Source organism: Spermophilus citellus, assembly GCF_964194105.1.
Source record: "Spermophilus citellus genome assembly, chromosome: 2".
NCBI lineage: Eukaryota > Metazoa > Chordata > Mammalia > Rodentia > Sciuridae > Spermophilus > Spermophilus citellus.
The window spans coordinates 211,301,329-211,324,251 of NC_138183.1; the positions used below are offsets into that span (position 1 = coordinate 211,301,329).

Consider the following 22,923-nt stretch of genomic DNA (forward strand, 5'->3'; position numbering starts at 1 on the left):
TAGTCTTAAGAATTATGCCCCAATCAGCCTTTTCAGAGTTAACTACTTCTATATCCCTATAAGATGCTACACTCAAAACTACTTGCTCTTTACTAGGCACATTCGATGTGTAAAGATCTCTTTTTTTCTCATGCTAGCAACAGGAACAGCTGATGTATTAAATTTAAGTGTGTGAACATGGTTGAGGTTGGCACACATTAAGTGATAAGTAACAGATACAGGCAGGAATATGGATCAGCTCCATAACACTCGTCAAGATATTCTAAGTGATCATAAAGGTCATTTTACTCAAGAAGGCCTGGGGAAAATAGAGGCAGGTTGAGACTAGGTCTATCCATTGGGTCAAACAATTTCTTCTACTAAAAATGGATGAATTAAATAGTATGTAAGTTATATTTAACTAAAGCAGTTACCAAAAGACAAGCCAAAACAAAACAAAACAAAAAAATAGATGGTATAGAGTATCTTGGGTACACATTTTCAAAGACTAGTGATTGCTTAGTCAGAAATGCTGTGCCTCCACAATCAGGTCTTCAAGAAAAGCAAGAGTTAGTGCACAGGCTCTGAACTGATGCTCAGATGCTTTCTGGACGAGGACTGGCGACCATCACATACTCAGCTGCCTGCTGACCTTAGTGAGGGCATCACTGACTACATCGAGATCACGGCGCAATTCATTCATGGCACTGGTTATGCTTTTGGTGTCTTTGAAGATCTGAATACTCTGTGTGTATGGATTATACTTCACTCCAAATGGACGCTTAATTGTTTTGGTAAATTCTCTGTTTAAGAAAACAAACAAGAGACCGTCAATCTTGAGGAGTGGGGTCCAGATGATGAAAACTAAATAGATGACCTATTTCACATGCTAAGAAAAAGGCAAATCTTTATTAGATATGTGTGCAACCAATTTGACCTAATTCCCCACCTACACATGCAGAGTGCCCCAGGAATGCAACAGGTGGAAAACCTAAAGTAGTCCTAAATACACCTACCCTGACATTACTAGGGCAAGGTCTCTCAATAATAACTTTCTTGGAAAAGGTACACTTGTACACTGCTGGTGGGGCTGCAAAATGGTGAGGCCAATTTGGAAAGCAGTATGGAGATTCCTGGGAAAGCTGGGAATGGAACCACCATTTGACCCAGCTATTGCACTTCTCGGACTATTCCCTGAGGACCTTAAAAGAGCGCACTATAGGGATACGGCTGCATCAATGATTATAGCGGCACAATTCACAATAGCTAGACTGTGGAACCAACCTAGATGCCCTTCAATAGATGAATGGATAAAGAAAATGTGGCATCTATACACAATGGAATATTATGCAGCACTAAGAAATGACAAAATCATAGAATTTGCAGGGAAATGGATGGCATTAGAGCAGATTATGCTAAGTGAAGCTAGCCAAGCCCTAAAAAACAAATGCCAAATGTCTGCTTTGATATAAAGAGAACAACTAAGAACAGAACAGGAAGGAAGAGCATGTGGAAAAGACTACAGATAACAAAGACGAATGGGGGGAGAGAAACGGAGAGAGAAGGGAAAGCATATGGAAATGGTAGGAGACCTTCAAGGATACATAAAATTACAAGAGGCTATGAGGGGCAAGGGGGAGGGAAAAAAAAGGGAGAGAATTGAACAACAGCAGGGGAGATAGAGAGGGAAGATGGGAGGGGAGGGGAGGGGAGGGGTGATAGTAGGGGTTAGGAAAGGTAACAGAATACAACAGACACTAATATGGCATTATGTAAAAATGTGAATATGTAACAGATGTGATTCTGCAATCTATATTTGGGGTGAAAATGGGAGTTCAAAACACAATTTGAGTCTAATGTATGAAAGATGATATATCATGAGCTATGTAATGCTTTAAATAATCAATAAAAAATTAAAAATAAAAAAAAATAAAAAAAAAATAACTTTCTTGGGCTGGGGTTGTGGCTCAGCAGTAGAGTGCTCGCCTAGCACATGCAAGGCCCTGGGTTTGATCCTTAAAACCACATAAAAAAATAAATAAATAAAAGGTATTGTGTGCAACTACAACTAAAAATAAAATTAAAAAAAATAAGTTTCTTAATGACTTGTTACTTTACACAGCCTTTATACAGCTCTATATCTCTTGCATTCTTATATTATTATTATTATTATTATTATTATTACTATTACTATTATTATTTTGCAGTTCTGGGAAGGGAACCCCAGGCTTTACACATGCCAAGTAAGTACTCCAGCACTGAGCACCCCAGCCCTATATTTCTCTAGATTACACTAAGGACACCAACCACAGTACCTCTATTAGCAGATAGTGGCAATATTTGACCACAGAGTAACAGATTTCTCAGCTACACCTTACATACCTATACCTACACACATGCACAGAGTCCAGGAACAGTCCTACCTACTGCACTTGTATATTCTTTCTGCTTAGAATGTTTTCCTCTAGCTTCCACTTAAATGACCTAAATTCTACCCTTTCTTCAAGCATTAATATCCTGCCTCCTTTATCAAACCAACATTTGAACCTCTCAGGATCCCTAGGGATAACTGTGCAGCTAAGGACAATTGTACACGATAGGGATTGGAATTCAGGTTGTAATCCATCTGGTACACCCAGAGGAGACCACTTCCAATTTGCACAAAAGTGCCATATGTACTAGAGAAAGCACTGCCAATATTATTATTTGGTTCTGTGCATGGCCTAACTCCCCAATTACAGTCAATCTCTGGAAGACAAGGAGTATATCTTCAACCCGTATCATTATCTTCACAATGTGACCTCATGACCCTCTCCACCAAATGTTTTTTTGTTAATTCTGCTTACAGTTATTTCCTTCCTTACTATTGTAGTTCAAGAGTTTTATTTTCATCAGAAGTATTATACAAATCTCCCCTTAGTAGCCTTCTTTTTTAACCACATATATGGCTGATTAACAATTAAAGTATAACTTTGAATACATTGCACATATCTCTTATTATTTTTCAACATCCTTACCTTTTTCTATGCTGTCTCTAAACCTAAATCTTAACATTTCTAAATACTATCTATCCTTCAAGTACTTTCTCACATGCAGTTAAGCTTTCCCTATTTCCCAGCTAAAATGAACTGCTCTTGAATAAAATGTGAACAATGTGTCATCTATATCTTTTTTAGTTGCTTGTCATTTTTCCATATTGTTATATAGTAATTTGTGTATAGTTTATTTTTTCTACTAAGCTACAAACTCTCTAATGGGAAGGAATTGGAATAAACCAGTTTTTCACTCTATCTGATTCATATTTGCAACCACCTAATATCATTACAAATATCACATTCTAAATATTTGTCATGAAAGGGAAATGTGTCACAGGCAAAAAGGCTCCTAGTGTGCTCCTAATTACCTAGCTGCTTATTTCTAGATCCATCTTTTGCAAAAGAAAATAAAGGCATGAGAAAGATACACTTTACCTCATCTTCTCCTTTGCATCTTCAAAACTTTCAGATACAAAATAGACATCTTGAAAAGTTGTAATTAGACATTCTTGTTTACAGGTAATCTTGGGATCAAAAGGCTTTACTTTGGCATGTCCAGAAAGTGCATGCTAGAGAACAAAGAGTCAGTGGATCAAGATATACGGTCTATTTTCATGGATCACACAATTGCCAGAATTGGCATACCTCCAAACTTTTTACTTATGCAATGGCCTCAACCTACAATTCCAAACATTTCCTACATCTCCACTAAACCCATATTATACCTCAGCAAAACAAATGGCTTATTCTTCCAAAAAAAAAAATGCCCCCTGTTATCTCTATGGCTTTATTCTAACTCTCTTCTACATTTAGGAGACACCCAAGGACCTTTTTTTATTCCTGCATTATGACATCTGCTTTCTACCTGACAGTAGGTGCCAGTAGTTAATCTTATACCTGAGTGATACCCACCATTAGGTAGCAGACTCTTTCAGAGCAGGAATGTAGTACCTTGGACAGTGGTAGACATCACTGAACAAGTTCCTTCACTCATTGGATAAACAATAAATCTCAAATAATACCCTAGAAATTATAGATTTTACTGGTAGTATAACAAATGGTGAGGAAACAGCAAAACTTTTTAAGCAAAGCTTCAAAACAGTTTTTATTTAAAAGACATTATAGGGCTGGAGCTGGGGCTCAGTGGTAGAGTGCTTGCCTAGCATGCGTGAGGCACTGGGTTCAATCCTCAGCACCACATAAAAATAAACAAATAAAAGGCATTATATATGTGTGCATGTATATCTTACATATCTATATATTATACATGAAGATACATATATAGATATATGTATATATGTACATTTGTATAAATATACAACTTGTATATATATATAAAACTTGGGAAATAGAAAAAAGTATTCAAGTAATGTTTACTGCCACCCCAAGTATTTTCAATAGTAAGCCCTTGTTCAAATACAAGAACTGTTTTAAGCTTGTCAGTTATATTAGGTAAGCAGGGTTACGTGCAAAAATTCACAACTCTTACTTTGAGCTCACTGATAGAAGAAAGTAAGCCAGCACCAAAGACTCTTAGCTGCCCATCTTGTTTACACAGACCAAATTCCACAGTGAAAAAGTAGCACTGCAAAAGAACATTAATAATATTTTCACATCATGAATGACTTAAGTAAAACAAATTTCATCAGTGCACTAGCCTAGCATGCACAAGGCCCTAAATTCTATCCCCAGCACCTCAAAAAAAAAAAAAAATCATCTCTTAGTCACTCACCTAAAGTGTCTCCAGAAGAAAGCCCAAGATCCCCAGCCCAGTTCACAAGTCTTTACATGGTCTGGCCTCATTCTAAATCAGTACTTCTCAAACTTGTTCTGAACATTGTTGTATACAATTAAAAATTACAGAAGATCTCAGAAATCTTTTTTGTATATAAGTTATAGCTAACTGTATTGACCATATTAAAAACTAAGACCAAGAAAAATTTAAGATATTTACTAAGTAATTTTAAATATAGCAAACCCATTTTATGGTAACATAAATAATATCTTTTTTGGTAGATGGGTACCAGGGGTTGATCTCAGGGACACATGACCACTGGGCCACATCCCCAGCCCTACTTTTTGCATTTTATTTAGAGACAGGGTCTCACTGAGTTGCTTAGTGCCTCGGTTTTGCTGAGGCTGGATTTGAACTCAGGATCTTCCTGCCTCAGCCTTCCAAGCTCTTGGGAATACAGGCATGCACCACAGTGCCCAGCCATAAATAACAACTTAGTAAAATAAGTAGTATCATTCTGCATTGTTATAAATCTTTTTAATTTTAATTTTTAACAAAATATAATCATAATTATTGGGTACATTGTTATAAATCTTTTTAATGTCTGGCTAGACATTATTTAATGTCTGGCTAGAAAACAGATGGATTGTCATATTTGCTTCTGTATTTAACCTATTGCAGTATGTTGTTTTCATTTAAGTATATGAAGAAAATTCATCTTCACAGCTATGTAGTTGGAAAAGGGTTGGGTATTTTAGTAGCCTTTCAAGATAAGTGTGGATATTCTTCATTGAACTACATCAAAACTCAACACATGGTATTTTCTTAAAGTTCATCTGCAATGTGGAATCTGAACTCTGTTACATGAAAATCCACTCTACCCTTTGAATGCATCTTTTACCTATGCATAATTTTTACCTCAAGGACCCTATGGAAGGTCTCAAGGGCCCCACCCCCAGGGTCTCCAAACTATAATTTAAGAAGCACTATTCCAACCAGCTAGTCCATCTTACATGACCCCCCTACACTCTCACAGAACTTTCTCCAATTTCCTGTCATTTCCTCAACAAAGCAAGTACCTCCTTGTCTTTCCGTGTGTGTCCTCATCCTAGATGTTCATATTTTATTTCTTGGCACATAAGAACATTACTCATTTTTCATCAGCTAGTCCAGATGTCCCTTTTCCATTAAAACTCTTCCAAATTGTTCCCTGGGCTCCTGGAGTAGTTCACCTGAACTTCTCTATAGGCTTTATCTCACTCAAACATGACTGTGTCCTCACGTAGTATAGCAGTTTCTTGAAGACAAGAACAAGACCTTACTCATCTTTGTATTTCCAGAACAGTGTCTGTATCTAGTGCTCAAAAACTTTTAGCATAATTTTTATAAATCCTAGCATTTTTATTGGGAAAGGTATACAAACTAGTAAAATTATATCAGGCGTGGTGATGCATGCCTGTAATCAAAGTGGCTCAGGAGGCTGGGACAGGAGGATAGCAAGTTCAAGGCCAGCCTCAGCAATTTAGTGAGCCCCTGATAAATTTAATGAGATACTGTCTCAAAATAAAAAATAAAAAGATCTGGGGTGTAGCTCAGTGGTAAAACACTCCTGGGTTATATCCCCAGTTTAAAAAGAAACTAGTAAAATTAAAGTAATCTTGTGTTTCTCTACCTTCCTTTAAAGCTCATTAAAAACCCTTAAAATTATTCATCTTCTTTTAATGTCATTTAAATTTATTTAATTTAAATATCATCAGCAAAGACAAATTTTCTAATGGTCACTTTGAATATGTATGAACTTTTAAACCACATAAATAAAATGTACCCAGTTGAGAATTACTGAACTATACAGGAATTTCTAGATTTATACCGTTGCCAGTTTTTGAACAGCCTCCTCTGAAGCTCCAAGAGATGCCAGGCCAATTTCCTGGGAGAACTGAGCAAAGCTAGGTTCGGCCAACAGGGGAACATGACCTAAGAGTTCATGGCAGGTATCTCTGAAATAAAGGTACAAGTTTGTCACACTGTGATGCTTAGCATAAATACATAATCAACCATTCAATCAAATCAAAATCCAATCTTACTTTTATTCCAGTTGATCAGGTAGTAATGGATCACAAAGGACATTAATCAAATTAAGAAATGATTTTGGTTTAAAACCTTGGCCACTCAAAGACTCACACACTTAAGTGCATATCTGATACTCAGAGACATCCCCATGTCTCCCAACCCCACCCCAATTAGGTCTCTGCTTATATGTCATCTTCTCAGCATGGTCCTCCCTTATCACCCCTCACAAAACAGCAACATTCACATACACACCTCCATTCTTTTCCTAGATTGACTTTTGTCCATGGCGTTTATTGCCATCTGGCATAATATACACATACATTTATTTGTTTGTTACCCACAGCCCCCACTGGAATACAAGCTCTATGAAGGCAGAAATTTTTGTCTGATTTCTTTACACCCTCTTTGCAAAGAATATCACCTGGCACCTAACAGGTTGTCAATTAATAATTATAATAATGGCTAATTGTATAGAGCATGGAAATGTATTAGGTGTTAGGCACTATGCTAGATGCTTTTCACATGCTAATTCATTTAATCCTCACTAAAAATCCATGAGGGGTAACATTATTATTAATAACCATTTGATGAGTGAATGGCTGAAGTGAAAGTACTCACGGTTCTGGGGTATAGAGGGGATCTGAACTGTGTCTCACATATTGAGTGCAGTGAAAAACTCGAAAGGCTAAACCTGATAGGAAATCTCTTGGTGATAGGTAACCAGCCACGGGACGAATGGAAAACCCTGTGCGCTCTGCAAAGAAAAGGAGAAAAATCATTGACCGGTGCATTTTAATTCTGCCACTGGCACTAAGCAACATTGTGAGGGAGGACATAGAAACTAAAACTTATAGTATATGCATAAAGGAAACTATTAATTATTAAACATTTACCATGACCGGGTAATGAGTTAGACCTTTTACATATCACATCTCCTTTTGTGTTTACAAAATGAATTAAGGATGTTTCTCCTTATTATGACAGCTATAAAACTGAAGCTCAGAGACTCAATAATGTGCTCAAGGACATGCAGTAGATGATAAAGGTAGGATGAGAACCCAGTTCTGCTTACACTATCCCTTACTGTCTCATTAAAGGGTTGAGAATATCCCTTAATCTTACTTTCTTTTTGTAAGAACTCACTTAAAAGATCTATTATTTTATATCATTTTTTAATCTATGCCATTTTTAGCCAGCATTATATTTTGTCCTTTCTTAATGTTATGTCAACTGAATGGTGCTCTTCTGTCCCCCATCTGCCAAGACTGCATGCTTACTGTACAGGGGGCCTGCCACCAGGCTTTAGTGACTTGGAAGACCTCTCTGTGAGCACCAATCTTGTCCTTTATTCAAACCCTCACAATTCTGGTGTTCCATTTTATCCGGTTTGTACTTGGAAACTCCCACTCTGATGGGCAGAGAACTATCCAATAGAACTCTCCACAGTGATCAAAATATTTTGCACCTGTGCTATCCAATAAGGCAACCTCTAACCACAGGTGGCTCCTGAGTACTCCTTATGTGGCCAGTGTGAGTGAGAAACCAACATTTTGATTTCAATCTAGTTTGATTATTTAAAATTTAAATAATCACATGTGACTAATGGCTACCATATTTGACAATATAGGTATTATCCTTCAGCTAATGTTTTGTTTGAACTTTTAATTTTGTTTTTTCTGTCTTTGACAGTTAGCCTTTGAAATACCTCCAATAAATATATCCTGCAGTAATCCCAGGCTCTAGATCCCAAGGGAACAGCTATCAGTTTTGCATCCATAACAGAATACTTCTTCCAAATCTCTTGCAAATTTGATTTTCCAACAACTTCTGTTGTATACACTTGTGGAACTTTGTAAGTCCAGCAAGGTTATTTGCATTGACTGGTTCTGTACTATTTTACTAGTCTAGCTTTTATAGGAAACACATGATTTCTTCCCTTATAGAAATAATATTAAATGAATTTCTTACGGAATTCATTTTTATTTTGTTTTTAGTTATATCTATAGTTCTTGAATAGATATGTAGATTTTTGTTAATAGTACATGAGAGAAACACAAAGATAGTCATTTCAGCCATTCAAAAAAGAAACTAGGGGCTGGGATTGTGGCTCAGTGGTAGAGTGCTTGCCTAGCACGTGCAATGCCCTGGGTTTGATCCTCAGCACCACATAAAAATAAATAAATAAATAAAGGTATTGTGTCCAACTACAACTAAAAAATAAATCACTGTGATTCAAAAATATAACCTCTTTTTTTTCACTACATCTTCCATTCTCCATTCTGCTGTGATAAAGGGGGCTATTTCCTTTTTTTTTTTTTTTTTTTTTTTTTTTTTAGATATTTTCAATCCTGGAAATCCCTGGTCATTTTGCTTTCTATACTATGTAGAAAAAATGAAGCTTGGATCAAAAATGCATGAAGAACTAAAAGGAATAAAATTATCTTTACCTTTTGTTCATGCTTCTACTAGCACATCTTTCTTGATAAAATGATAGAATCCTAGTGTGGAAAGGGATCATCTATGTCGCCATTCCCCAAGTTGCTTGAATCTTTTCTGACTGGTGGACCTTTCGTACAAACACCTCCATGAATAGGGAAGTAACCTCTCAGAAGTCTGCTGTGTTTTCAAATGGCTCTTGGTCTTTTAACAAGATATTCTCCATTCTAAGCCACAAGCTTGCAGTTTTTAACCCAACAGTCTACCTTAGGGTCACACAGTATTCCCTCTATTATGTAAGATGGCTTTCAAATATTCAAATATTTAAATGTTAATAAATGTCCCCTAAATCTCCAAGTTGAACATCCTAAGTGTCCTTCAAATTTGACTTATGAGATAAATGTTCAACTCCTCTCATAAGTTTGCTCACTTTGCTCTTCTCTTGTTCCATGTTATGATCATCCCTCTTTAACTGTGGTGCCCACTCCTGAATGCAATACTCCAAAACAGAAGACAGGAAAACTCTTATCTTCCATACAACTAGATTTTATTTCTCTGTTTAAATGCTGTCAAGATCAAAACAGAATTTAACATTCCCCTTACAAAAAACCAATTAGCTTATTACCTTTTAAAAAATTTGAGACATCCTCCAATTGTGGGATATTATCTTCCCGATATCCACAATATTTAGAAAGCAAAGGTAAATTTTTGAGATACTCTTTGCAAGCATGGGTTGGGTAGAGTTTGTTGAGCTCTCGAAAAATGGTTCCCCAGGTCTTAATCTCTTCTTCAGTGAATTCAACTTTGGGAATGGGGTCTCCACTAATGAGATAAAGGGAAGGAGTCATTCTGAAGTAGCAGCCTAAATAAACACAATTTACTCCAGTCATTTATTTTATGATTTCAATGTTGAATATGTTATTAGATAATATACTTACTGTTTATAGCTCATAGCCAACTCTGCAAAATACTTCCGTCTTTTACGGTAAACATTGTCTTTGAAGCCCTAATAATTAAAAATAAGTTTTTAAAAATTCATACTAAAAATTCTTGAAAATTTACATTTAGGAAACATTTCATTATTATTAGCAGAAATATATTAACTGGCTATACAACTGTTACTATGAGCAGGTACTGTGATAATTTTGATTTTGAAATCAGTGTTACACTACCCCCTTTATACTCTAATGGTTTCAAAGAAAAAAGATAGTTTCTATACAAAGATACTAAGATACTATAGTGGTTATAAAGATAAAGTAGTTTGAAAACTAGGGAAAGCACAGTTCTAGCTAAATCCAAGGTTCTCTTTCACTAGTGAGTTGCTTTGTTTTGTTTTTTTCTTAATCATTCGACCATATCTTCAGTTATATTTACCTGTGGTCAAAATTAACAGTTAAATAGTAATTAATAATATTTGAAATAGATACTTAATTTAACCTTAGATCTTATCACAAAATGCAAACAATTTCATCATTTGCAGATGCAAAAAGAGACAATTAAAAAAAAAAGACAAATATAGGGTGTAATGCCACTGCCTATAATTCCAGTGACTTAAGGCTGAGGCAGGAGTATTGCAAGTTCGAAAGCCAGCCTCAGCAACTTAGTGAGATCTTATCTTAACATAATAAATAAATAAAAAGAGCTAGAGGTGTGGCTTAGTGATAGACCATCCCTGGGTTCAATCCCCAGTATCAGGCAAGGAGAAGAACAGATAAAATAGTACTGTTAAAACTCCAACTTGAAAAATATTTAAGGAAAATGTAGACAAAATAAGAAATAAAAAAAGTAAAGTCCTTGAGGAAATAACCAATAATGCAAAGAAAAGAAAAGATGAGGACACCTGCAAAGAGTAAATGGGACTCATCTCTTTAGTACAAATTTATGATCCCCTTCTGAGTACTTGCCTTTATGTTAAAGTCTGGAGACATAAATATGAACAAAGAACAATCTGGAGCTTCAAGAAGTTTACATGAACCAATTATTAGAAAACATGGTAAGTGCCATATTGAATTTCACAGAATGTCACAGAAACACAAAACAAATGCTCATAATCCAGGGTATAAAAGAGGATAGTGTGGCTCAGGAAAGGATTTCAGTGTTGATTCCTGAGCTAAGTCTCAGGAGGGAGTGGAAACAGATGGAGGAGGTCAGAAGGGATAACACCAACAATAGCACAGAGATTGAAAACTGTATGTTGTACCTAAGAATATCTAAGCAAGCCAATATTTCTGGAGGTTGGAGAGTGGGGATGGAGCATGCCTAGAATAATAACGGGCCTGGAGGTTAAATACCTGCTAAGGAGGTTGATTTGAGCCTTGAGTTGTGGAAGTACCTTGGTAATTTTTTTTGAAACAGCAACTTTATTGTGATATAATTCATATATCATAAAGAATCCATTTCAAAGATTTCAATATAGTCACAGAAATTAACAACCACCTACATCTTCTAATTTCAGAAAAATTTCACAACCAAAAAATGTTACATCATATTCATTAGCTATTTTCTGTTTCCATGAATTTGCCTATTCAGGACACTTCATGTAAAATGAATCATACATTATATGGCCTTTTGTGACTGGCTTCTCTCAGGCTTCATTCACGTTGTAGCACATCTCAGTATTTTATAACTTTTTATGGCCAATAATATTCCATTGATGGATTGGAATGTAAGACACACAAATCACACTTTATCCATTCCATCCATTGATGGACATTTGATTTTTTTCCTACTTTCTTGTTCTCATGCTGCTATGGACATTTCTGGACAAGTTTTCAATCCTCTTAGGTATGTATCTAGGAACCATGGGTGATTTTTTTTTAGGAGATGGAGATCAGTAATTATTAGGATATTGATCATATTGAGGTTTTAGATCATTCTAATGACTGTGGATGTGTTTGAAGATGGCAGGGCTAGAGACAGGGACACCAATTAAGGGACGTGATAGTAAAGATAAATAAAGAACAAATTTCACAAAGTTACAACTATCTTATATTTGATAAAGGGGCTAAAAGCATGCAATGGAGGAAGGATAGCATCTTCAACAAATGGTGTTGGGAAAACTGGAAATCCATATGCAACAAAATGAAACTGAATCCCTTTCTCTCGCCATGCACAAAAGTTAACTCAAAATGGATCAAGGAGCTTGATATCAAATCAGAGACTCTGTGTCTGATAGAAGAAAAAGTTGGCTCAGATCTACATATTGTGGGGTCGGGCTCCAAATTCCTTAATAGGACACCCATAGCACAAGAGTTAATAACAAGAATCAACAAATGGGACTTACTTAAACTAAAAAGTTTTTTTCTCAGCAAGAGAAACAATAAGAGAGGTAAATAGGGAGCCTACATCCTGGGAACAAATTTTTACTCCTCACACTTCAGATAGAGCCCTAATATCCAGAGTATACAAAGAACTCATAAAATTAGACAATAAGATAACAAATAACCCAATCAACAAATGGGCCAAGGACCTGAACAGACACTTCTCAGAGGAGGATATACAATCAATCAACAAGGACATGAAAAAATGCTCACCATCTATAGCAGTCAGAGAAATGCAAATCAAAACCACCCTAAGATACCATCTCACTCCAGTAAGATTGGCAGCCACTATGAAGTCAAACAACAACAAGTGCTGGCAAGGATGTGGAGAAAAGGGTACACTTGTACATTGCTGGTGGGACTGCAAATTGGTGCGGCCAATTTGGAAAGCAGTTTGGAGATTCCTGGGAAAGCTGGGAATGGAACCACCATTTGACCCTGCTATTGCCCTTCTCGGACTATTCCCTGAAGACCTTAAAAGAGCATGCTACAGGGATACTGCCACATCTTTGTTCATAGCAGCACAATTCACAATAGCTAGACTGTGGAACCAACCCAGATGCCCTTCAATAGATGAATGGATAAAAAAAATGTGGCATTTATACACCATGGAATATTACGCAGCACTAAAGAATGACAAAACCATGGAATTTGCAGGGAAATGGATGGCACTAGAGCAGATTATGCTTAGTGAAACTAGCCAATCCCTAAAAAACAAATACCAAATGTCTTCTTTGATATAATGAGAGCAACTATGAACAGAGTAGGGAGGAAGAGCAGGAAGAAAAGATTAACTTTAAATAGAGACATGAGATGGGAGGGAAAGAGAGAGAAAAGGGAAATTGCATGGAAATGAAGGTAGACCGTCATTGCTATACAAAATTACATATAAGAGGTTGTGAGGGGAATGGGAAAATAAACAAGGAGAGAAATGAATTAAGTAGATGGGGTAGAGAGAGAAGATGTGAGGGAAGGGGAGGGGGGGATAGTAGGGGATAGGAAAGGTAGCAGAATACAACAGTTACTAATAGGGCATTATGTAAAATTGTGGATGTGTAACCGACGTGATTCTGCAATCTGCATTTGGGGTAAAATTGGGAGTTCATAACCCACTTCAATCTAATGTATGAAATATGATATGTCAAGAGCTTTGTAATGTTGTGAACAACCAATAAAAAAAATAAAATCCTAATTTAACAAAAAAAAAGATATAAGGGGAGTAACTAAGAACAGAAAAAAAAAAAGAACAAATTTCAGAAATACTTAGGAGGTAAAAATTACCAGAATTTAGTAGTAGACCAGGAAAACCCATTACTCACCTTTCCATTAACCTGCCCCAGATTTTCTTGCTTCTGAACCTTTGTTATTTCCCCGAATTTTCCTTCCTCTCCATCTTTTACCTGCTGAAGTTTTTTAATGCCCAGTTGAAACATTGCTTTGCTCTGATCTCTTCAGCTAGAAGTGTTTGCCCTCTTGTGTTTATTTTAAAGTAATTTGTTAATGTCACTTTGCACACTTACATTTTTTGCATGTTTATTTATACATATGTGCTTTAGTTTTTCAACTAGACTACAAGCTCCTTTCAGACAAGTACTGCATTTTATTGCAACAGTTATTCAATAAGTCTATAGAATAAATGTAGAGGGGGTCACCTCTGACTGCCAAAAGTAGCAGAAGGTCCTAGTCACACAGCAACTAAGTGAAACGAGGTAGAGCAAAGCGCAAGTATGTGGGACTCCACAGTCACAGTCTCTTCCCTCCTCCCAAGAACCTAGAGCTTCCAAGCCTAATATTCTGGATTTACTAATTCTCCAACTTGTGCCAGTAATGTACAGTTTTCCAAGATTAAAAAAAAACTTCCTAGTTTATTAATGGTCTAATAAGGCAGTCATTCCAGAAAAATGTGTGTGGTACATTTACTCCCTTTTCCAATAACCCATGCCCATTTTTATAAGAACTGACTGCAGTTACCCCTTGATTATAGAATTCCCAGGATAGCTATTAATAATAGCAATACCAGGCATAGGATAGATGTCGTAGAACCAATGACGTTAGATGCTTTTCAGGCAGTTCATCTCACTTCCACCAATGTGGAGATCTACGAATCCAGATTAAAACCAGACCCTATTTAGTCTAGAAAAATACTTTCTCAAAAACGTTGCCCTTAATTTAGTTTTCTCTAAATTATTTCCATGAGAATGTTTATTTTAAAACATATTTACAGGGCTGGGGTTGTAGGTCAGTGATAGAGCACTTGCATAGCAAGTGTGAAGGACTGGTTTCGATCCTCAGCACCACATAAAAATAAACAAATAAAATAAAGGCATTGTATCCATCTACAACTAAAAAAAAAAAAATTAAAAAAATACTTACAGGATGGTCTGCATCTAGTTCAGATCCATACATCAGAACTTTGTTAGCACAAAAGTCCAGGTCAGAAATCTTCTTTGGAAACCAAGGAACAGTTTCTATACCTGAAAAATACAAAAGCCACTTAAAGTTTAAGAAGTAATCTTAAATAAGGCAATAAAGAAGAAGAAATCTAAAGATGAATACGTTCTAGATGAGATTTTTATCTTGTACATCAAAGCTAAATGTATATAGGTAAAATAAATGCTCTATTTCTAATAGGTAAATTTTATTTAAAATATTTTTGCTTTTAAAAATTATTTGACAGTGAATCTCCATATCATGTACAACTACAAGACTGGGATTCTAATTAGAATAAGAAGTACTCCATGTTTGTATAAATATGTCAAAAGATACTCTACTATCTTGTATAACTAAAAGAATAAAATTTTAAAAATAAATAAATAAATAAAAATGGTTTGTATCTTCAGTGTTGCAGAAATATTGTACTTCAGTAACAGACCAAAGTTTTAAAAATGTTTTAAGTCACATGTTCATTATCTTACAAAGCAGGCTAAGGATGTACAACTTCACAAATCAAGGCACAAGTTTAATAAGAACTTTGAATATCTATTTTTGTTGAGTAAAAGGATCTTAGAAATCCATTTATGTCTTTGCCACTTTGATATTCTCACCATTCCTCAGTTACAGGACACTGGGGTTTGCATATACTATTCTTCTGCCAGGAATGCCTATCCCACTCCCACCCAACCCACCCAGCCTTCTGTTTTCCTAAGAATGTCCTTCACTTCCTTCAAAACCCATGTAAGGAGACCTTTTCATTTCGCATACACTTCTCTTGCTAATTTTCCATGGGTTCCTATGATGTGATGTTTCTAACTCTAGAGGCTTTTTGTGGGTTGGGTTGTGGCTCAGAGGTAGAGTACTTGCCTAGCATGTGCATGGTCCTGGGTTTGATCCCCAGATACCACACACACACACACACACAAAAAAAAAAATCAAGGTGGAGGCTTTTGTTATACTTTATTATAACATATTTGTTTATAAGTCTTTCTTTCACAAAATACTAATAATTACTTAGAATAGGGACTACATATTTTTGTATCCCCGTTTCTTAGCAGAAATATCTAATAAGTAGTTGGTGTACCCTAAATATCAATTGAGTCATCTTATTATTTATAAAACTCTTCATTTTATAGGTGAGCTATCAGACTTCAGAAAGATAAGGTAATGTACCTAAGGTAATTTGTTTTCAATGGAAGAGAGAGGAACTCAGTCCTTCTTGCTCCAGTACATTGCTTTTTCTACTGCATCCAGGAGTGATATCCAAAATATTTAACAACAGATATAATAGGGTCACACATCCCTCATAATAGATCAGAGTCCTAGGTAACCATTTCTTTGTTAATGGTGGGCACAGGGGTCATAGTGAAGGATCTGGAGCAACAGTGGCTTTGGGTATGGTGAAAAATACTCAAGCATCTCAGTGAAGCAGCTCCCTGCCAGCCAAAAATGGAGATACACAAATATTTTAACAACCATACGGCTGTACAAATACATGATAGATGAATCTCAGCGCTGATTATACTCCAAATATTGTGACCTAATCTGAGATTATTTTTATTTATTTGTTCGTTTGATTTGTTTATTTATTTAGTAACAGGGATTGAACCCAGGAGTGCTTAACCACTGAGCCATACCCCCAGACCTTTTTAAAATATTTTATTTAGAAACAGAGCCTTGCTGATTTGCTTAGGGTCTCACTAAATAGCTTGGGCTGGCTTTGAACTCATAATCCTCCTGCCACAGCCTCAGGAGTTGATGGGATTACAGGCATGCACCACCATGCCCAGCAGGAGATTATTTTAGATTGAGTACATAAAAATATGGCTAAATGAATCAATTTGTCTTTTGCACGAAATAAACTACAAGGATTTTTTCACAAATGAAGAACTTAGCCTTTAACTTTGCTCTCTGAGTGTCCTGAGTGTTTGAAGCCTTAGAAGACTTAATTCCTTTCTCATTTGCTTTTGGTGGAAATGCTGTACATGACATATTTCACATCACAGCTGTCAGTCACTGTCAACATTCTCAACAGATGCAAATATTCATTGAGTAACTGCTAGATGCTAAGCCCAGAAAGAGTTACTAAGTGCTTAGAGAGTGTGAACTGGAGGTTTGTAGAATCAAGAAATGATTGATGATTTGGAAATTGAGAGATAATTTCTAATCACCCTGGTTCTTACACTTGAAGCTTCCTTTTCACTTGTCTCATCCTTAATCAAATGTTGCTTTATAATTTTCTTTAGTATTTTGTGTTCCCTTCATTGCCAGACTGTAAGAAATTTAAAAGACAGTGTTTTATTTTTGCTTTCATATCTTCAAGATGAATATAAGATTAGACATACATTAGGTACTTAATCTTCTTAGTAGTATTTTCAGTTTCCAAACTTACCATCTTCTTTCACAGTAAAATTATCTGGTGGATTCACAGAGATAACATTAGTATGAGAATTCAGCAGATGAAAAATATCATTTAATTGTTCTCTGTTGATATCACAGTCAACAAAAATCTCAAACTCTGAATTTCTTCTCTTTGATTTTCGGGACTCGATATGTAACAGGTTCACATGTTTCTCCTTTGTAAAGTAGAAAGTAAAGATTACATGTAATAGCTTCAAATGTAAATAATTTTTGAGAAGATTACTTTCATTATCACTAAAAATCAGTTGTTATACAGCCAAGAGTGGGGAGATTCTTGGCAATTTTAAGTGCTGCCAATAGCAAAATAATTCCCCTTAAATATTATGTACAATTCAATAAAAGTTGGCAAAATTCATCATACCTTCAAAAACCAATAAATTAATACCCAATAGACTTCCTTTAGATTATCAGAATAAAATAAAATTCAACTCAAAACACCAAGTCTCCTGGATAAAAAGAAACTTTGGGGGCTGAGGTTGTGGCTAGGCAGTAGAGTTCTCACCTAGCATGTGGGAGGTGCTGGGTTTGATCCTCAGCACCACATAAAAATAAATAAATAAAATAAAGGTATTGTGTTCAAATGCAACTAAAAAAAAATTTAAAAAGAAACTTTGGAAAATTCTCACAAATAAAGCTAGTTTCCAAAAAGTGATATTAATGTTAGTCCTTGTGAAATAAAAATTTCCTTTACAGAATGCATTTAATAAAATTTGATTAACAGCTTGAACACAGTGCTTAATACCTACAAACTTAGGAGCCAACTAAACTAGATTGCTTCTTATAATCACTTCCCATGTCAGTCTGGGCTGTAGGTACCATATATATAAACCTGGGGAGGAGGATATATTCTCTTACCAATGTGGGTAGCTAAGGAAAAGTACTGGGGACATAATGAAACATGAGAACCAATCACCCAATGATTTTTCCACAAAAATTAGTGGGTTAGAGCAGATGATCTCTAACACTAATCAGTTCATGTTAAAATAACTTAATAAACACTGTGCAGCTAGTAAGGACTATGAAGAATGTAAACAAGGGTTCAACATACTTATAGTCTAGCGGGCTTAACAACTGGAAGGAAATACAAGCAGTGAGATGTTTGGCAAAGGGGAAAAACATCATATGTTAGAAGGAGGAGAAGGCTTTATGGAGCAGCTGGGAATTGAAATGAATCTTGAAGAATGACTAGAATAGGAAGGCAGAAGGAAGTAACTAAGGATTCCAAACCAAAGAAACTACAAGCAAAGATAGGAGTGAGATTAGAATGATCAAGGCACATGAGCCAAGAAAGAAGAGTGTTAGGGGATGTTAGGAAATTAGAACAGACAGAGTGTATCTCAGAACATGGAATTATATAAAATCAATAAGAAGAAAGCCAGTAACAAAATTAACTGGAATTGGTTAGGAGTAAAGAAGAACTTTGTTTCATCTATTTCTAATGATTTTTATAACAATAATGCATTTGTAAATATTCTCTAAGTGGTGACAAGTAGATACACAGTTAAAAATTATGTTTTTGGAGAAAAGGATGCAAAATGTCCATTCTTCCTAAATTAATATATAAATTGAATAATAACAAAATAATAAAAATCAAAATCTCAATGGAATTTGGTGAGGAAATGTAACTAATTTCAAAGTTCATTTGGAGGAAAAATATAGCCAGGAAAATTCAGATAAAGTAGGAGTAATAAATAAGACTTTCCCTGTCAGATATTTTAATTACAGGAACAGAGGCACAAAGGGGTTAAGCAGTTTTCTCAAAGACACACACCAAATAAGTATCAAAACTGGAATTCAAACCTAGGCTCTTCAACTCCAAGGTCCATGCCTTTAAACACTATTTTCTTATTTTACAGGAAAGGAGAAGTCAAATTGTGGATAATATGGTTCTTCTTTGAATAATATTATTTTTTAATTATTTTTTTAATTGTAGATGGACACAATATCTTTATTTTATTTGTTTTTTTATTGTTGGTCGTTCAAAACATCACATAGTTCTTAATATATCATATTTCACAGTTTGATTCAAGTGGGTTATGAACTCCCATTTTTACCCCGTATACAGATTGCTGTATCACATCAGTTACACTTCCATTGATTTACATATTGCCTTTCTAGTGACTGATGTATTCTGCTGTCTTATTTGTTTTTTTTTAAATGTGGTGCTGGGGATCAAATCCAGTGCTTTACACATGCTAGGCAAACACTCTACCACTGAGCCACAATCCTGGCCCCTATTATTATTTTTTTTAATATTTTCTTAGTTGTCAATGGACTTTATTTTTTTTATTTATTTATATGCGGTGCCGAGAATCAAACCCACTGCCTCACACATGCTAGGCAAGTGCTTTACCACTGAGCCCCAGCTCCAGTCCCTAAATAATATTCTTAATAATGAAAACTCTAAACATTGTTATAGCCAAAACTGAAACATAACTACAATGAGAAAATGGGAGCATTTGGGGAGGGGTGTTCAAGGCAATATGAGACAAAGGGAGTTGTACAAAGAAACCTAAATACTTATTGTAGAAAATATCTATAATTAAAAAAAAACAAACAAGAAATAGAAACAGAATAAGCAAATTATTAATAAGAGTAGAAGTAAATATTAGCAAAGTGGCTTAAAAAGTTTATAATGTTTGCCTCCTCTAGGCTAAGTACAAGTAAAGTGGGATGGATGAATGGAACATCATATGGCAATTAGAAGAATAAAGTCTTAAAAACACCATTCCAAGTGGGGGAAAATTGCTGACAGCACCTTAACATTTATATGAAATTACTAGCAAATGCACATATAAACACTCATCATATTCTAAAGTGCACATAAAAATAGGTCAATGTACATGTCCAGTACATTAGAGCAGCTATCTATCAGAAGAGAGAAATGGAGGTTAAAAGGAATAATAAAATAAGACAGAAGACACTCATAAATCAATGATGCTAGTGCACATGTGATTTCATTAGTAAGATTAACTTGACCCTCTGTACCTAAAGTTATCAAAACAAAGAAAATGGAAATTAAGAGAGTTGGAGCAGAAGACTGCTGTTTTCTTTATAAAATCTACAGAATGAGTTGATTCTTTAAACTGTGCCTGTATTCTTTGATTATCAATAAAATAAAATAGAAAACTGATAGAAGAAGAAAATATATAGGTATATTACTTAAGGACTCAAAGGTAATCAACACAAAAAATAATAATATAATTATCAAATTTGGGGAAAGGGGGATAAGGAAAGGGAAAGAAGACAGTATCAAAATCAAAGTTACTGGAGCTGGGATTGTGGCTCAGTGGTAGATCACTTGCCTAGCATGCATGAGACACTGGGTTCGATCCCCAGCAACAACAACAAAAAAATAAACAAAGTTTCAATAGAGAACAAATAAATGTATAAACTTCCTAACTTAAAAAGAGATATCAAATCAATATTTAGGTTTTATAACTCACCACCAAGAGCTAAAGAAGAGAAATGGTTTTAAAAGGCTGCTTCTAAGAAGTAGGGCTGAGGATATGGGATAGCGAAGGAAATTTTGATGTTTTTTTAAAATTTTTTTTCACAATACCTTTATTTTATTTATTTACTTTTTTAAAATGTGGTACTGAGGATCGAACCCAGTGCCTCATGCATGCTAGGCAAGCACCCTACCACTGAGCCACAACCCCAGCCCAGAAATTTTGATGCTTTTGATCACAAACTCTTCTAAACTATTTGTCTATATTTAAATGTTTAATTATTTGAACTATTATTTTCAAATGGCTATATGTAATATATCATATTGATAGAAACTTGATTTTTAAAATATCTTTCATTTATTGATAATTTACTTTGTATTATCCAAAGCATTTTATTTATTTTTTATAATTTTATTTTATTTATGTATATTTTATGTGGTGCTGAGGATCAAACCAAAAAGTGTCTCACACATGCTGGGAAAGAGCTCTACCACTGAACCACAACTCCCAGCCCAAAAGCACTTTAAATATATTAACTATATTAATTCCCACAATGACCCGGTGAGGTAAATAAGGTTCTCATTTTATACAGATGTGCAGAGAGCCTAATTAATTCACCTATGATCATCCAGCTAACAAGACACAGAGAAAGGCTTTGAACTGAACAATACTTTAGAAATATAAATTCTTAAAAATTTTCTGTAGCCAGTCTCTGAAGAATCTACAATAATTTATATTTTAAATATAATTTAAAGACACATTTTTGGATGTTTTGTGCAAAAATATGGACAGTGCTTACCTGGAAGATTTTCAGTGCTTTTATAAGTCCTCCAACTTCATTCTTTAAGGAAAAAATGAGAGTTGCTTTTCCTCTTTCTAAGGAATGGTCTTTGTTCTCCTTATTGTCTTCGATCATGATGAATTTGGAGTAATTCTCTAAAACTATGAAAATATATGAATGTATAGACAAAAGGCTAAAAGTGAAGTTGTGCAGCACAAACCATATTTGATAACTCAGGGCACCTTAACCTCTCCAAGCTTCCCTTCCTCACCTACAAAACCTGAAGATGCAGATATGCTTTGCAGGACTGTATGAGACCATGTAATGTTAACACATTGCCTAACAGTGCTAACAATGCAATGTACATACAATGCATGCTTGTAGTTCCCTTTACTTTTCTTCAAATTCCATCATTCGTTCAGGGCCTCACTCAAGCCTACAATTACCTATCTCCCTGATTATTTAAAAAAAAAAAAATATATATATATATATATATATATATTAGGTGTAGATGGACACAACACAATACCTTTATTTTTATGTGGTGCTGAGGATCGAACCTGGGCCCCGACCGTGCTAGGCAAGTGATCTACCGCTGAGCCACAATCCCAGTCCCTCTCCCTGATTATTATAGTCTGATAGTGAGCATTCTTCTTCTAGGAAGGCCTACCTCCCTTTCCAACATAATTTTAGTACTTACTTTTACTAGGTCTTAAATAACTTCCCTAGCTGTTTTATTTGTATATCTTGCCTTCTACAAAGCAGCAGCAAGCTCCTTCAGAGCAAGGACAAGAACTTCTCTTTTGCCAACTCAAAAGTGAGGCCAGTTCTGTATATGCATGGTCTACAAGGGTAACTGCTTGCCAGAGAATTCTGGTACCTTAAGTGTCTCCTTTCCTTTGCACCCATGGACTCTCCCTACCAAGGGCCCTGAACATCGACCTTTTCAACATTGATCTTTACATTTTCAACATTGACTTTAACAAGCCCTACAAGATTTTAAATCCAACTGTGTGTTCAGGGGAGGTAAGAATACTGTAGGGGATAAAAATAGAGTATGAAACTTTGTACTTTTGACTTTCAATTAAGATTAACACTTGAGAAATAAAATTTGGATTAATAAAAGGAAACAGCATACTGAGGATTTATTATTAGTTGTCCTTAGGTTATTAATTGTTCATAATTGCCTAGTTTCGTGTTGAAGGTCTAATGGAATTAACCTGTAGCAACTTAAAATTACATAACTGAGTTCAGAGTCTTT

At 35.3% G+C, this 22,923-nt stretch overlaps 1 protein-coding gene across 1 annotated transcript; it reads right to left on the reverse strand.

Annotated features, from left to right (window-relative positions):
• Window positions 1–607: 607 nt before the first annotated feature.
• TPH1 (tryptophan hydroxylase 1) lies at window positions 608–21,797 on the reverse strand (the record flags this gene model as incomplete). The annotated part of the gene is made up of 10 exons (XM_081282297.1): window positions 608–782; window positions 3,450–3,583; window positions 4,504–4,599; window positions 6,620–6,746; window positions 7,438–7,573; window positions 9,881–10,077; window positions 10,194–10,261; window positions 14,949–15,049; window positions 17,401–17,584; window positions 21,681–21,797. 10 exons carry the CDS (start codon window positions 21,795–21,797, stop codon window positions 608–610), a joined length of 1,335 nt encoding a protein of 444 aa, XP_081138423.1.
• Between the last annotated feature and the right edge of the window lie 1,126 nt (window positions 21,798–22,923).